Here is a 17,303-nt window from a genome sequence, read left to right on the forward strand (position 1 = left end):
TAACATCTCAGGTAGGGAATTCCAAACTTTTGGACCTGCTATGGAAAACACACAATCTCTTACATGCAAAATCGCCAGCTCAGTGTGCTGTGGTGGTCAAAAAAAGAAACAGAATGTTAGGAATTATTAAGAAGGGAATGGCAAATAAAATGAAGGATGTCAGTGGTTAGACTGCACCTTGAATACTGTGTGCAATTCTGGTCGCCACATCTCAAAAAAGATATAGTTGTTCATTGCTCTCTGCTTCAAAGGCAGGGGAAAAAAGGAAAAGGGGAATTGGATTCAGACAGCAACCAACAAGGACCCTGATTTTTATGGTCTGGGGAAACAAATAAGCATGGAGGTAATTTGCTGATGCAGCTGTTACTACCCTTAACCAATAAGCCTGATACTTTTGATGCAACTCCAACATTGCTCTCTGCTTCAATGGCAAGAGGTAATGGGGAATTGGACTCAGACAGCAACCAACAAGGGCACTGATGTTTACGGTCTTGGAAACTGATAAGTATGGGGGTGACCTGTATGGCATGGCGGATATTACCATAAGCTTGCTGAGCAGACTGGATGGATCATTTGGTCCTTTTCTGCCACCATTTCTCTGTTTCTATGGAGAAAGTACAGAAGGGGGACCAAAATGATAAAGGGGATGGAATGGCTTCCTTATGAGAAAAGGCTAAAAAGGTTAGGGCAGTTCAGCTTGGAGAAGAGATGACTGAGGGGGGATATAATAGAGGTCTACAAAATCATGAAAGGACTTGAATGGGTAAATGTAAATTTGGTTATTTACTCTTTTGGATAATACAAGGACTAGGGGGCATTCCATGAAGTTAGCAAGTAGCACATTTAAAACAAATCAGAGAAAATTCTTTTTCACTCAATGCTCAGTCAAGTTCTGGAATTCATTGCCAGAGGATGTGGTTAAGGTAACTAGTGTAGCTTGGTTTAAAAAAGGTTTGGATAAGGACCTGGGGGAGAAGTCTATAAACTGCGATTAATCAATAGGGAATAGCCACTGCTTGTTGCCGGCATTAGTAGCATGGGATGTGTTTAATGTTTGGGTCCTTGTCAGGTATTTGTGACTTCGTTTGGCCACTGTTAGAGACAGGATACTGGGCTTGATGGACGCTTGGTCTGACCCTGTACGGCATGTTCTTATGTGTTTGGAAAGGCCTAAGGAGCCTAGCTTCTCCTGATCCTTCTTTCTAAAGTGAATGGTATTGTGAGCATACAAGGTTAGCCTCTCAGCTTTCCCATACGATATTGTAGGCCATGTCCAACCCAATTTAAGGATAATGAGGGTCCATAGTTAGTATTACTCCTTGAAAAGCAGGATTATGGAACAAAAGCTGCAGAGTTGGATGAGCTATGAATAAAGGAAGAATTAAAACTGAATATATTTGTCATTTCAAATACTGTCGTAATGTTTTTAAGTTTTGAAAAAAGACATGTTTTGCATAATCAGAATTAACATATGGATTTCTTCCCCATATTGGAATGGAAAAAAGATAAGACACAAGGATTGGGAGTAGGACTGAGGAATAGTCACTGGGAGTTAAAGAAAGTGTCAGACAATGAAATGGACGAATATCGACACTAGGAAATGAAGGAAGAACTCATTTGAGTACCTGTTAAATCTTTTCTTTTCTTTTTTTTATAGGAACATAAAGACAAAGAATATGGGAAAGTCAACCCAAGACCAGGAAAGGTATAAAAGATTGAGGCCCCAGAGCACTAAACCAGTACTTCTGAAACGCTTCTGTGGCAGGAGGAGAACTCCTCCAGTATAAACCTAATATTAATTATTGTTTTCAACATTTTACCTCTGTGAAAATACTAAAGCAGGCAGCTGTTTTGCTTCTTTAGTCTTGATTGTTTCATTTTGGCATCCCTTTGCCAATTTTCCCCAGATTCACTGAGGCATCCTGACTCACAGTTTGGGAAGTTCTAGAGTGTGGGGTCTGCTTCTGAGTTTGGGGAGAAACCTGGATTACTTGAGGAAATGGGGTCAGCACTGGACCACTGGATGAAACCTCTGTGCTTGCCTGGCCTCAGGACTAGACATGAAAACCAAGAATACAGTGAAGGAATTTGTGGGAGAGCACGGGAGGAAAGGAGATGAGGAACAGGAGCAAAAACAGTGGGAAGGGCTGGAGAAGAGAAGAAGAGCAGGAGAGATGATAGGAGTGGAAGGAGGATAAAAAAGGGCATGAAGAAGGTGTAAAAGAAGCTAGAAGGAAGAGATGGAGTTGGATATTGTAATACACCAAATGAAGCTTGCTCGATCCCCTTGTAATGCCATTAAATTACCAATTTATTCCCTGGTAATTAAACACGCTGCATTGTGTTTTTCCGCCTGCAGATAATCCTCTTCCTGCAGCCGGGCTTCAAAGGGAAGCAGGTTGAGATTCTGAGTGATGTCCCCGATGCCACTGCTTGGGATCTGCCACATGTTGTCTCCATCCGGGTGGTCCGTGGCGGGTCAGTAAGACGTGGAGAAAGTCTTGTTCCTCTTCTGTAACGCATCTAATGTAATGACCATGAGAAAAGGAAAGTCAGATTGGATGGAATAGATTTACTCCATGATATAAAAGGGGAGAACTCTCCTAGTGAATCAGGCTCTTTATATCTGTTCACAGTCGAGTGGAGGGATGGAATGTGGAAGTGAGATCAGAAAGCAGTGATGATAGAAGACTAAGAAGGAGAAGAGCAAGCTGAGATTACTGGAATTAAAAATGGGGCTATGTATATCGATTTATATATCCTCGGGCACACGTTCATTTTCTTTGGGTGCTTTGTTTGAGTGTATGTGCAGAGAAGAGGGACATGCAAATTGGACATAATGTTTAGCCTCTTAACTATCGCTCTGCAAGAGGCAAACTCAGGAGAAGCCTCACAAGAGTGCATGGCCTGTCTGGAGTACGGTTGAGGAAAAGCAGAGGGAGGGTTTTAGAGGTGAGATCTGTGAGGGAAGGAAGTTTGCAGCTGCAGAGTGTTGTCGATTGTCTGTTGTCCCAGGACTCTTCTAGGTGAGCGCTGAGGAACTATTCTCTTGCCTCATATACAAATGAGGAGGAGGCTTTGCTTATGGGTGAAGTACTAAGGAGGAAGGCAATAGAAAGTGTGGTCATGCTCTGTGGCTGGCAGCAGGGAGAACTGGGCAGACTGGATGAGCCAATGGATCATTTTCTGCTGTCATCTACTGTGTGACAAGGGGGCAATGTTCAAAGGGTTTGTTTAGTTAAGCTTCCACTTTGAGGGTAATTTTCAAACAGCGGTAAAGTCTGTACACGCAGACGTTACCGAGTATTTTCACAGCAAACATACATGCGTACGTTTGCTTTGAAAATACTCAGGTAAATGGCCAGGTATGCATGCACATTCACTTGTGCAAAGTCGACTGTAACGTGCATATGCACTTTTAAAAGTCTAAAAGCATTGCTCGTAAATTCTGACTCCGCCTTTAAGTCCGCCCCCTCCCCCTGGAATGTGGCTCCTCAGTGCACATAAAAGTCAGTGTGAAACTGGGTTACATATGGATGTAGTTTTATGCACACTGAGCCCAGGTCAATTATAGGCTTTGAAAATTACCTTCTTTGAAATTAACCCATCTCCTCCGCTCACTGTCCCACCCTCACTGACTGGCTAAATTTGTTGTCTGCACAAAATTTAGCAGGCTGAAAAGAGTTAGCAATGAGGATGTTCCAGGGTCATTTTTAAGCTTTGGCTAGTCAGTGCTGGCCAGTTAACTCTGATTGGTCAGATAGCAGGCCTAAAGTTATGTGGTCAGCTCTTCAGGCTCAGTAAATGGACAGAGTTGTACAGTTAACTTTATCTGCAGACGTCTGACTGAATATTGGCTTCTTTGTTACTATGGAAGATCAGCTTGTTTCATGCTGGTTGAGTCCCCAGCAGTCAGTTCATGTGGAATTGATAAAGGCGGTGTTGTGGGGTCATGTGGCTGTGTGCTCTTTTAGAGCTGGATAATGGGATTGATGAGTAAGTCTGTAAGTGGGATTTGATCAGGACGGGATGTGGACCTCAGAGGTGCACTGGAGATCTGTGACCGCACTGGTTCCAGTAATTTGCTTTTGTTCCTTCCAGCTGGGTTATGTACGAGAAGCCACGGTTCCAGGGCAGGAAGTGTGTATTGGCTGAAGGGGACATTGAGCTGACTGACCCTTGGAATGATGATGAGGAGGAGGAGGAGGGCAAAGATTTGGAGGACATCTTGAAGAAGCCTTTCTGCATTGGATCCCTAAAACATGTGGTCAAGGTAAGTGTGGGGCGGATGGGTGCTCTTATTTTTTAAATTTCTACTGGAAAACTTTTAATCAGTTATAGAATGAGTGAGGGCAAGGTATAAGGACACTGGAGTGACTGAGGCAATCGAGGGCCAGGGAGTACAAGACCAAGGCATTAGAGAATGGAAATGTAAATTGCGCAGACAGCTCCATGTCTGCGCTGGTCCTGGTTATATCTCCTTTCATGCACAGACAGGGAGTTTCACTGGAGCTACTTCTCCAAAGCCAGGACTGGCTGGGTCTGATTCTCATAACTGGCAATGTCAGACAGGGCAGGCCAAGAGCTGAGACTGGATTTCTGGTGAAGTTTCTGGTGTACATAGATAGAGCTGAGAGTCATCAGCATAAAAATGTTATTGAAAGCCATGAGAGGACATCAGAGCACCAAGGAATTAGTAAATAGTGAGAAGAGGGCCCAGAACAGAGCCCTGAGACTCACCAATTGATAGTGGAATGGCAATAGAGGAGAAACCACCAGAGGAAATACTAAAAGTGCGATGGGAGAGGTAAGAAGAGAACCAAGATGGGACAGAGTCCCGAAATCCAAGCAAGGACAGAGCATCAAGGAGTAGGTGGTGATCAACAGTGTTAAAAGCAGCAGACAGGGCAAGGAGGATAAGGACAGAGTAAAGACCTTTGGCTTTAGCCATAATCAGATCATTGGAAACTGGCAGGGGCTGTTTCAGTTGAATGTAGAGGGCGAAAACCAGACTGGAGTGGATCAAGAATGGCTTGAGATGTAAGAAAGTCAAGACAGTGGTGGTGAACAGCATATTCAAGTAGTTTGGAGACAAAAGGTAGAAGGGATATGGGACGATAGTTGGCAGTACAGGTGGATCCACTGAGGATCTTTAAGGAGTGGGATGATCACAGCACGTTTGAAGGCAGCAGGAACAGCAGCAGGGGAGGATGATACATTGGGGATGTGACAGATGGAAGGGGTGACTGCAGTGAAGATGGAGCTGAGGAATCGGGTGGGGACAGGGTCAGAGGAAAAAGTGAGTTTGGAGGAAGAGAGAAGATGAGCAGTTTCTTCCACTGTGACTTCAGGAAAGGAGGAGAGAGTGGCAGAGGCTAGAGGAAGGATAGAGAAAAGAAGGGGGGGGGGGGAGAAGCAGGTAAAGGTGAAGAAGGAGCTGAGTGCAAGAATGAAATCAGGATCCTCCCGCTGGCAGTGCTGTCACCGGACCCCTGGGCTGGCTCGTGCCGCAAAATTTCTTTCTCTTGAGTGGGCTGAGAAGACCAGGGCAGGGGAAGCAGGTAGGGGGTCAAGAAAGAGGGTTTTGCTATAGCCTCTCTGTACCTCTCCCCCTTGCTGATCAGCAGCTGCTCCTCTCCTGTAGGATTACGGAGTCCCCGAGATCAGCCTGTATTCGGAGAAGAATGGTGAAGGCAAGAAAATGAAGTTCCTGGATACGACTGAGGACACTCGGGTTTTTGGGCAACCAGTGAAAGCAACTTCCATCATTGTCCATGCAGGCCTGTAAGATCCGGGGGAGGGAAGGGAAGAGGTGGAGCTCCTCCCCCTTTCATTGTGTTTCTCTCTCCTCTTTCATTTTTTTCTGCTTTATTTTCTCAGCTATCCAGCAGGCAGCCTGCAGGCTGTGAAATAATACGTAACTTAGACTTAGTCAGAGCCATGGCAGAAGGGCTGTAGCAGCATTAGGTGTTAATGCCTCTTGCTTCACGCCTGATGCTGCTGTTTCACAAAGCTGTTTTACAGATTTTAGGTAATAGGAGGACGTTAGAGACTCATCCTATTTGCAAATGAAGTACTTGACTCAATTGCAATCAGATAATAATAATAACGTGGTTTTGTTTGCCCTCTAATCCCCTTGGAAACCATCATACAGGTCAGGGGCTGCATGCAGGTTTCTGAAAAATTAAAGTAGCAAAATACATGGATCCAGTTTGATAACAAAAATGCTGCATACATCTAAATGGTAGTTTGGATGCTTTCTACTCCTCCCTCATTGCTTTTTAGATGACTTAAAATTTGTAGATATGTTGATCATGATGGCAAAAGCCATTGAAACACTTACAGGGTTCATAGCTTGTCTCTTTTCTATCCCACAACTCATTGTATTGTTCTAACAGTGGGAACCCAGAACTGCCACAGGAAGCAGTAAAATAACAAATAAAAGAGCAGAACAAGTTAAAATACATAATGATAGAAGTTAATCAGCGGGAGAGCCATGCAGAAGGGAATCACTGGCACAGAGACAGCTGAGCTACTGGAGAATACTTCTGGTGGGGGGGGGGGGGCACCGTGACCATAATGTGACCCCCCATGAGGGAGGTGGCAGTGTGCTGTCCCTGCTAATGCCGCTGTCTCCAGGAGGTCAGGACTAGCCTTAGCTCTGCAGGAGGGGCAGGAGAGGGGACCTCCCTCAGGAGAGTCACAACAGTGCACCTTGAAGAGGAAACTATGCCCCTACCATGGTGGCGCCTTATACGGATGCACCAGCCGCAGATCCCTAAAGCCAGCCCTGCAGGAGTTCTTCATCTCAAGCCTGCGAAGCGTCTCAGTATTCACTTGCTTGTGTGTAAGGTCTGCTGGCATTTAATAGTCTTCTGCCTCTCCTTCAGGTGGCTGCTTTATAACCAACCATTCTTTGAAGGAGATCCTACCATTCTAGAACCTGGGGCTACCCCACCCTGAAAGCTTGGAATAGCACGGACCCAGAGATCTGCTCCTTGCAGCCTATCCGGATCGTAAGTGTTCAGAGGCCCTTCTTCATCCCGCCTAGAGCTCTGCTTTGGAAGGGTGACCTTTTCTTGGCTTTTACATGATTATAATCCTCTCAGCAATGCACGAATATAAAGAATGGCTTAACATAGCAAAGGAGCATGAGAGACAAACAGGCAGGAAGGGGGGATGGGACTTGAAAGATATACCATAGGTAAAAGAGCATATCGGCATGAAAATCCCATGTTCTGCTCCTTATTCTGTCCCTTACCCATGATGAGCTGCGGTCACAGCAGAGCTCAGATGCAGGAGAAGTAGTAGAAACCCAGGAGTAATGGTGCCATCTCTGCAGAGAGACAGAACCCTTCCTCAGGAATGGCTGAATTTACTTTCAGGAGATGTAAAGCCAAGTTCTTTCCCTAGAGTGACAGAGGAGGTCCTCGGGAGTGAGGAGTGTGCATGGAAGACATTTTGTATGTGTCAGCATCTCGTTTCACTCTGCATTTATACTGGTTCTCGTTTCGTTTGTTTCCAGATTGCATGAGCTACCTTTTTACAATGTGCACTTTGCATGTTAAAACATTCATTAGCTTGTTGTGTCATCTCAGCTGAGAAACAACATCAAACGATATAACACAGGTCGATGCTGTGATGTCCTCTTAGAATGATAGTGCAAGCCTCCTCAGGAGGGACAGAGATGTTCCCTCAGGTCTTGGGCATTGTCCTCTTATGATAAGAGCATCACATGGGCATTTCTTCCTTGTCTCCCCTACCCCAGACCATGCTCCTAGTTTATAACGTTTCTCTCATTTTGTGCTTACAGAAAACTCTTATAATTCAAGTTCTGTACATTTTAAACAACTTGCTTAAGAATGGGCGTTTTCAGCTTCTCTACAGGGCTACTGTTAGCTCCCCACAGAGGGCCACTCTTAGAAGACGTGTGGATACGTGTTTCTGCGTTATTCATTTAATTTTATTTTGTTTTCAGGGGTGTCCTTCTGTTGAGAAACCCAGCGAGCCCAAGGTAAGAAAAAATAACTTATACACAGCAAAACTAGATTCTGCTTGTTACTGGACTCACTGATGAAACTTAATTTAAAATTTGGCATCTCCTAGTGCAGTGCCTGGTAATATTCAGCTGAGTGAACCCAGGGGATTGCAGGGCCACACAGTGGGGTTCAAATCTGATTATGTCTGAGTGGGAGGATAGTGGAAGTGTATTCACCATGAATAAAGTTAATGCAAGGAATTGTGCTATCCAGACAGGGTGCTGTAGGGAATGGTGAAGGAATGCTGCCTGGATGGGATGCATCTATATGGAATAGTGCATTAATGTTATCAGTAGAGAAGACTCTATAGGCAATGGTATGTGAGTGCCATCTATGGGAACCTCTCTATATGGAAGAGTGCTATCAGTAGGAGAAACTGCTGCAGAGTTATCTGTGGGGATGTCTCGGTAGGGAATATGTAGGACAGTTGCTGGTGGAAAAAGCTCGGTAAGGGATAACACAAAAACCCTGATTGGTTCAACACACTTCTGTGTCTTTCTCATCTCCCTAGATTATTATATATGAGAATGATGATTTCCAGGGCCGTAGCTGTGAAGTGAACAGGGACATTCATGACTTGAAGAAGGAGGAGGATGCTGAAGGCCTCTGTATACCATCGGTGGGGTCGCTGCGGGTCCTGGGAGGCTGGTAAGTGGCATTATTATTCTGTTGACTCCTGAAAGCAGAGCACACCCCTCCAGGGACCGCTGGTGAGAGGTGATAGGAACATGAGAGGGAAAAGGTGAGATCGCTGAGACTAGGATAAAGCCAGAGACAGAGACTGAAGGGTCGATTCTCAGAGGGAGAGGACGGTTTGCAGGATATTAGGAGAAGCAGAGCTCTCGTTCTACCAGTCTCTTCTCTCTCTAGCTTTGCTGGTCCTGATTGTCTCAGTCTCTCCTTTTCCATGAGTCTGTCCAACTCATATTTGTCTCTTCCCCTAGAGTCAGGTTTTTTTTTTCTCTCTCTGTCTCTGCCTTTTCTCTTCGCCTTCTCATTTCTGCTTGGGTTTTCTGATGCTCTGCTTGCCTGCCTTGTTGCCCCTTTCTTTCAGTCGCTTTGGCCCTGTCTCCTGATGCCTCTCCCCCTCAGCATGTCTCTCTGTCCCCCTGCAGTTGGGTCGGCTATCAGCAGGAGGGATTCCGGGGGCACCAGTACCTGCTGGAGGAAGGAGAGTTCAAGAACTGGACAGAGTGGGGTGGCCATAGCAAGGAGCTCACCTCAGTACGTCTCATCCGCACGGTAAGGAAAGGGCCCTGTTCTCATAAGTGCCCCTCTCGCTCTGTTCTGTTGGCCAAATTCCATTTGGAATCAAAGACATGAGTTTCTAAAAATTCTCTCACGCTCCCCACCGCTTTCACTGAGTCCCCATTGACAGCTAATCTTTTCCTACGGGGGAGGGTTGTGAGTATGGCCCTGAAGCCTGCCTTGTTTCCCTGCAGGACTTTACTGACCCGGCACTGATCATGTACGAGGAAATGGACTTCGAAGATGGCGCCAGCATTCAGCTCTGTGATGCCTTACCTGATGTGGAGCTGGCCAGCTATGGAACAGCCACTCAGTCCATCCATGTCCTGAGCGGAGTGTGAGTCTCCTCCAACGAGAGGTTCAACATGCTTTGAGGATGATTGTTAAAGCCATTTACATGGATGCAATTTACCCTCCTAAACTGGCAGTCTGAATGTTGCCCCCTTTGTGCTTAACTTCTTCTGACACATATGAGCTTTCCTTCTGCAAGGAGGAGGATTCAGTAGCAAATGTATTCTGCCCCGACCGCATAAAATCTTCCAAAATGGAGTAGGAACAGTGTTTTTATTATAATTGCTCAGTAACATCTGGGGTGAACAGAAGCCTAGCAGCATAAAGGGCCTGAATCGCTGAAGGGTGAAATTTGCAAAGGGTTTAGGGGGTCAGGGATTGAAAATTGATACGAGCTGAGGAGGCTGCTGGGCTGGAGTTACCACTGAACTTAAGCACTAGCTATCCAATGCAGGTGAATTTTCAGCCAAACATTTAGGGATCTCAGTTCAACTGAGAAGCCCCCTTAATTCATCTGCCAAAAATGCAGGCACCTAATTAAGGCACTGAGCATTTTTTTAAATGTATCCCTTAGCAAATAAAGCTCTACGGCAGTGATATTAACTTCCAGTCCTCAAGGGCTGCAAATAAGTTGGGTTTTCAGGATATCCTGAATGAAAGACACAGATTTGCATACAGTTGAGGATGTGTGCATGCAAATATATCACATACATATTCATTAGGGATATCCTGAAAATCCGACCCGTTTGCGGCCCTCGAGGACTGTCAGTAAATACCACTGACCCAGCTCAGTCTCTAAATTAAGTCCCATAATTTTCTAGGCATCTAAATTTAGGAATGCAGTCCATTTGCCCAGATTTAGAAGCTTAATGCTGCAAATCAAGCAACTAATGTTTTCCCCTGTGCTAACTCTGCCCTCATAACCAACCACGTTTTAGCCAGTAGGACCACACTTTCAAGTGCAAGAGGGGTGGTCATTAGTGGGAATGTGTGGAGAAGAGCAGAACCCTTCTAGCACTCCGCCCTATGCCCTCTCTGCGCCTCACCTCCCCATACCCCAGTACTTGTATAAAGCCTGGAAATGCTTTCATGCATCTGGGGTTATCAAGGGCTTTTAAGTGTGGATTCTTTGCAGACTGTGAGAGTTTGTCCTCACCTACCATTAATATGTGCAAAGATGTTGCTGTATGTCAGCTTTTAACAGCACACGGATTGCACAAATGTGCAGGGGCAGGATCTGGGTGTGGGCATTGAATGTGTGTGTCTGTGTGTGTGTGTGTGTGTCTGTGTGTGTGTGTGTGTGTGTGTGTGCGTGCACGTGTGTTTGGGGGGACTTTCAGAACGTGTGCGTGCGAATCCTTGCAAACATTTGTGCGTCGTCCTTTCTCCGGCTCTGAGAAATCGCAGGGTGATGAAGGGACCTGGTTTTGCTTTCCTTTGCTGCGTTTCATTATTATGTTGGATTGCATTCTACATTCGGTTTCTTTGCTCAGGTGGGTGGCTTATGCCAGTGTGGACTTCTCCGGTGAGCAGTACATCCTGGAGAAAGGCTTGTATCGTAACTGCCAAGACTGGGGCTCCCACGACTGTAGGATCTCTTCTGTGCAGCCCGTCCTCCAGGTGAGAGCTGTGGGTTGTGCTCACCTATCCTCCAGGGGAGAACTCTTGTCACCGTAAGCTCAGCCCCTGTTTAAAGGCTCTCCCCCCACCTCCTGGATTTTTTTCTGGCACTCTGATCCAACAAGGTGTAGACGTGAATGTTATTTTGTTTTCCAGGTTGGAGACCAAAGCCTGCACTACGTATCAAAGGTAAGAATACAAGTCATAAATCACTTGCGCTATGAGGTTGTTAGGGGAGTGGCATTCAGTCTGTGCAGAAGTATAAAATTACCCTTGGATAATTTTCAAAAGGATTTACACATGTAAATGTAACTGCTATGTTAGCAATTTTCAAAAGTCATTTACCCGCATAAAGTGAACTTACACAGGTAAATCCTAAGGACAATTCAATGGCATATATTGTAGCAATTTCCAAAAGCCCGCTTACCTGGGCAAAGTGCATTTACATGTGTAAAATCCAGTTTTAAGTGTGTAAATGCTTTTGAAAATCAGGCCCTTAGTGATCACATCAAGGCAGCAATCGAGCCCACACAAAACCAAGCTGAGGCTCCATCACAAATTCCCCAAGTGGTTCTGCGAATTAAAAGTATGTGCCCAATCCAGATCCTCTCCAGTGGGGACCACAGTCCGTGCGGGTTGACTACACAGGCGCAGTTTTGAAAATGAAATAGCCACATGCTGTTTATTTTTTATTTATATTTCACCTTTCACTGGTCTCTTCTGACCATATTACACCTCCAGGAAAGCTTCTTTTTACTGAAGTTAAAAGTCTGCACGTTGCGAATCTGCAGATGTAAGTTTAGGTGATTGGAACTGGCAGATTCAGCCATTCTGGCTGTGTAACCCCGGGTTTTGCCTGTAGATGTCCCTTTATTTCTATGGAAATAGTTTTGCTGGGTCTATGGGTGACTGCTGCTCATTCCTTACAGTTGGAGCAGAGAGATCAAAGCAATGTAAGTTTTTAGAGAGAAGAACAGATGTGTAGGCTGATTAGTGAGAGCAGCTGAACGTGTAGGGTGGTGATGGGGGGAGGGGCTGGAGGAGAGAACGCTACCCTGAGAATAGCTAGGACGAGGGCCATAACTGAAGGTAGATATGCATTCAGCCTGCCCTGGCCCTGGCTGTGCCTCTGCCTCACTGGGTGGCTTCATTTTATACCTTGGTGCTTAGCTTCTCCACACTGGAGTAAACTGGAAGCAGAAACTCTGGGGTCAGAGCTTGGTGCCAGTCACGTAACAGATTTTAAAGCAAAGCTTGAGAGCTATTGCAGGACCTTCACTGAATGTCGGTTGGAGAAATCCACATTGACTGGATAGATTTGTGAGAGATATCTGTGGGTAAAATGAGGATTGGGGGTAATAGTTCAGCCTTCAACAAGCCCATTGCAGTGGGGGCATTCCTGGGGAGAGGTGAGGTTGGGGGAGAACACTACATGCCTAGTCTTGATCAGAAGAGGCATCCGTGGAGAAAGGAGGTACGAATTTCTGCGGGTGCTTTATTTCCAAAGTCCAATTATGTACGGAATTTCCTTTTGATAGTCGGTGTAAAAACCGGGAGGTAAAAAGTACCTGTGGATTTAACGGCAGCGTGGGAAGTGTGAAAATTGCCTCCTTTAGGGCCCATTGCTCAGCGTCTTACCGCAGAGTTTGTCCCATGACCTTGGTTTGACATTCAGGACTTCTGATTTTGTTACTGTGTTTTAATGTGAAGACTTTACTGTATGGCCGCCTGTGACAACGCTGGCGTCTGTGGCACCAACATAGAACAGACCACGTCGCCCTTCCGGGCCTTGTACTCTTCTTGGTCCTGGCTCTGTTAGTGCCTTTCCGCTCTGTCTTCCAGACGCTTTCAGCCTCCGCACAGCTGCCTGTGTTCTGTAAACCTGTATCCCACATCCATCTCTTCTCTGTCTTTTCCCGCTCCCCCAGATCCAGCTCTTCTCCGAGCCTGGCTTTAGGGGCAGTCACATTTCCTATGAAGATGACAGGACGGTCCTACCGGAGTCCTTCAGCCCCCAGTCCTGCAGGGTCCATGGAGGCAGGTAAGGTGGCCGTCACCAGGCAGCACTCGCAGTAGCAGGGATGGAGTTACTTTGGATAATGCTGCTGGTTGTTAGTACCACAGAGCATCATACCCCGAGCTGCAACTCACAACTCTCAAAGCCACATATTACTTCCAGGGCTGGGGTTATAGGACAGAGATTTATTTTTTATTTCCAGTTATTCATTTATAGTCTGCTTTTCAGGCACTCCAGCTATTTCCCTCTTCCCGGAGGGTTTACAGTGTAGGAGCCTTATGTACTAAAGCTTTTCTCCTGTTCTGTGTCTATGGGAGAAAAGCCTTAGTAAATCAGGCCCTAAGTTTGTACTCCCGGCAATGGAAGGCCACAAGGCGCAGCAGCGGGATTTGAACCCTGGCTTCCTTGGTCCTCAGCCCCCTGCTCTAACCGCTAGGCTCCTCCTTCACCGTTCCTTCAGTAGGGGAGAAGAGAGGAGGGCAATGGAGGAAGGTGGGAGGAGAGGTTTTCAATGACTGGCAGAAGGGTCACTCCCAATCTTTTTTCCCCCTGTTTCTTGGCAGTTGGATTCTTTATGATGAAAAGGAGTACTCGGGGGAGCAGTTTGTGTTGTGTGAAGGGGAGTATCCAACCCGGACAGCGATGGGCTGTATGTCAGAGGTGCCTCTGCAGTCTCTGAAGAAAGTCCCACTTGTAAGTACGAGAGAAAGCTCTCTTCTCCGACCTAACATAGGTGCTCAGCGCTGGCCCCATCAGCCCCCTGACCGTATCTGAAGACAGAGAGAGAGAAAACTCCCCATGGTACTGCATCCCTTTACGTAAATAAAAGATGGCCATACGAACTTAGGAAATATGTCCAACCTTCAGAGATCTCCCTGTCTCACACCCAGAGTGACTGCACCCGTATCCCTGGAAGTTTCTCTATATATTTCTATGCCGCACCTGAATGTAAAATAAATGTTATCCCTCACTGAAGGATGTGGCCTCTGTTATTCTAATGCCCCAGATTATTTGCTTTGAAGAGCCTACCCTCCCTGCCCCACACCCACTGTTCCCACTTCCTGTTTTTATTCTAAAGATGTTTTACAAGGACAGAAGTCTGCTTTCTGGTGGCTCAGATATCATCATAGCCACTTTCCTCAATTCAGTTCCACCTTTTGGGGCTGATTTGAATCTTAAGCCCTGGTTCTGGTTTTCTCTGATAATGGCCTCTTCTTCGTTTTGACTGTATTGTAAGCCCCGCTGAGCAGGGACTGTCTCTTATACACCACTGCATATATCTGGTAGTGTTCTATATAATAAATGATGAATTACGTTTTCTCCTTGTCATTCATTCTCGCCCATTTTCTCTCTGCTTCTTGTTTTTCCCCTTTCCCTCTCCTCTCTGCTCCATCCCTCACCTTCCCTGCATTTCCATCTCTTCTGCTTTTGCCTGTGGCTTCTTTCCTTTTGCTCTCCGTCCATCCGTCTGTCCTTCCCTTGCAGCATTTCTCAGAGCCTTCCATCTCCCTGCACGGCTTAGAGTGCTTTGAAGGCAAGGAGATCGAGCTGAGCCAGGAGGTGCGGAGTCTGCAGGCCGAGGGCTTCAATAATCATGTGCTGTCCGTGCGGGTGAAAGGCGGAATGTGAGTGCCTAGACACAGGCCAATTTGGGCAACTTTCACTAGAGACCTGGCTGTATCCCCACCTCAGTAAAAACCAGACTATATCCCCAGCAGTCCAAAAGAGGCTGGCTCCTCTCCCCTGCAGCTCACCCTGATAATAGAAAGTTGGGTGCTGAACTCTTACACAAAAAGTGGGTAGCCTAACAGTGTTTGGTTTAAGTGGTTGAACTGTAAGATCCTACGATGTCAGTCTAGATCACGACTTGTCATAGGCCTGCCTGCTGACCAAACATAACTCAGGCTTTCTGCACATAGCACATTCTTGAGTGGATTTAACACATTTCCTTGAACTCCGTAATCATGATTTTAACCGTTTTACTTTCATATTTATTCTTTACTTCTCTCTTTATGGCTCTCCATCTATTTGCAATTAGACCACCCCCATCCCATGCCTGTCCTTTGGGATTTTCCCAAGTGTAGCACTGACTTCCTGGGGCTGAGGAGGTAGAATGCAGCTCCTGTTATGGCTGTTTTGCAGAGCGACCTCTGGCCGTTGCTACAGTCACTCTTTCCATGCCCAAGGGCTTGGCTCCCACTCCAGCTGCACTCACAGCCTCTGCCCGTTGAGGATCGGTGGCCAACTTGTACGATCCAACTCCAGTCCCCCCACTTGAAAAAGTGGTGAAGTGGTCACCAGGCCACTCATAACATTTCTGGGTTTGTTTTCCAGGAACAGATTTCTAATCTCTCTGTTCTCCTCTGTCCCTTATTTCCCCTCCCTCCGCTTCTTATCCCATGCCTAGATGGGTCCTGTATGAGCACAGTGACTTCCGGGGTCGCCAATGGCTGTTGGACCGCACGGAGATCACCAACTGGCTGAAATACAGCGGACTTCAGCGGATAGGATCGCTCTGTCCCATCAGACAGGTAGGTGGAAGAGCTGCCACTCCTGGCTGCCCCAAGGAAGAGGACATGTCTGCGCACTGTGGGAGTAATGCTGTCACACACACAAATTACACCCGTTTTCAAAGGGAACTGATGCAAAATGCCCCACTCAGGTTAGACCTGCTTTCTGTGCAGGGAGTTTTACCGAGAAAAATTTGCACATATGCTTTTCAAAAGTGAAAATCCAAATCCCACCCAGACTCCGCCCCTGGAAGGCCTCTCCCCTATGTGCATAAAATTACTCACACACAACGTTTGTGTGCCCAATTTTACTTTCATGTCGGGCAAACAATTTTCCAAAAGGCCCTTTAAAAATTGCCCTTCCAATGAAGACTCATAAAAGTTACGTTTTATGAGTCGGTACAGTTACTAAGTTACTCAAAAAACAAAGTTTCTTGTTGCAGTTACTTTGAAAGTTACATTTGAATTATATGAAAATGAACTCTCCTCGCTTTCTGTTTGGTTTTATTCTGGTTACATATTTTTTGCCAAACATTTTAATAATTTTAACTGTAAACTTAACTTGCACTTGTATTTATATTTGAACTGTGAACTGTGACTTATAGGTGCTGAGTTTTGTTGATCACCCTAGCCATTGTAAAAAACAATTCTGTTGTTACACACTTTGAGCTCCGTTATCGAAAAGTGTGAGATAAATGAATAACAATAATGATGATGATGTTTCCTAAAGGACATTTTTCCATTCTCTGCCTATGGAAAACATCTTTCTGGAAGGAGATCCAGTATTTGGAAATTCTGCCAAGGGGAACGAGCAGCAGCCGGTTGTCCCTCTAGGATTAACTGGGCAGACTTGATGACTCAGCTAGGTCTTTTTCTGCAATCATCTGCTATGTGACTTACAGGTCGATCCAGTAAGGCCGCGGTAGAAACAGTGCGGCAGTGTCAGGCGCACCCTTCCTCCCCGCACCCACAGTTCTCTTCACTAACTCCCCGATACTCTCCTCTAATCGCATGCAAATGCATGCCGCGGCTTTAAAGCGGTAGGGAAGGGTTATGGCCGCGTAACCCATTTTACTGTATAGGCGTTTAATACAGTGCCTATACAGTAACCAGGGTGCGACGGTACCTGTCATTTCAAATGACATTTCAAATGGCATTTGGAATGACAGGAACCAGGAAGTGTAAAAAAACACGAAAAGTCTTTGTTGCTTCGTCGCTGTGTCTCTCCTCCCGGAGCAGGGCGCGAAAGCAGCCTTGCTCCGGGAGGAGGTGAGGCACAGCGGCGAAGACAGACGGGAGAGGAGAAAAAGCAGAGCCGAGCAAAGCGAAAGCGTGCAGCAAGCCGGCGAAATAGACCTGCGAGCAGAGGCAATAGCAGCGGTTCGGTAAGCCTGGCACCCTCCTTGATGTAGTACGTCCCGGATGCCCCCCCCCCCCCCAGCGCGCCCACCACTACCCCTTTCATCAGCTGCATCCACTGCGACCCGGCAGTCCCATGAGGCCTACAAAAAAAAAAAAAAAATCCCCGGCTCCCGCGCCCCCGCACTGGCCCGCCGACTCTACCCCCCCCCCCCCCCT

The 17,303-nt window shown here is 46.4% G+C and overlaps 1 protein-coding gene across 1 annotated transcript in view; it reads left to right on the top strand.

Moving 5' to 3' along the window:
- Window positions 1–17,303, top strand: part of CRYBG2 (crystallin beta-gamma domain containing 2) — a 44,602-nt gene that overhangs the window by 22,100 nt on the left and 5,199 nt on the right. Inside the window, 16 exon segments of the mRNA XM_029619087.1 lie at window positions 1,658–1,705; window positions 2,360–2,478; window positions 4,102–4,273; window positions 5,645–5,784; window positions 6,891–6,946; window positions 6,949–7,016; window positions 7,979–8,014; window positions 8,551–8,687; window positions 9,155–9,281; window positions 9,482–9,624; window positions 11,072–11,198; window positions 11,355–11,387; window positions 13,127–13,239; window positions 13,779–13,908; window positions 14,701–14,840; window positions 15,623–15,746. Coding sequence (XP_029474947.1) covers window positions 1,658–1,705; window positions 2,360–2,478; window positions 4,102–4,273; window positions 5,645–5,784; window positions 6,891–6,946; window positions 6,949–7,016; window positions 7,979–8,014; window positions 8,551–8,687; window positions 9,155–9,281; window positions 9,482–9,624; window positions 11,072–11,198; window positions 11,355–11,387; window positions 13,127–13,239; window positions 13,779–13,908; window positions 14,701–14,840; window positions 15,623–15,746 — 1,713 coding nt within the window.

Source organism: Rhinatrema bivittatum, chromosome 11, assembly GCF_901001135.1.
Source record: "Rhinatrema bivittatum chromosome 11, aRhiBiv1.1, whole genome shotgun sequence".
Taxonomy (NCBI): domain Eukaryota; kingdom Metazoa; phylum Chordata; class Amphibia; order Gymnophiona; family Rhinatrematidae; genus Rhinatrema; species Rhinatrema bivittatum.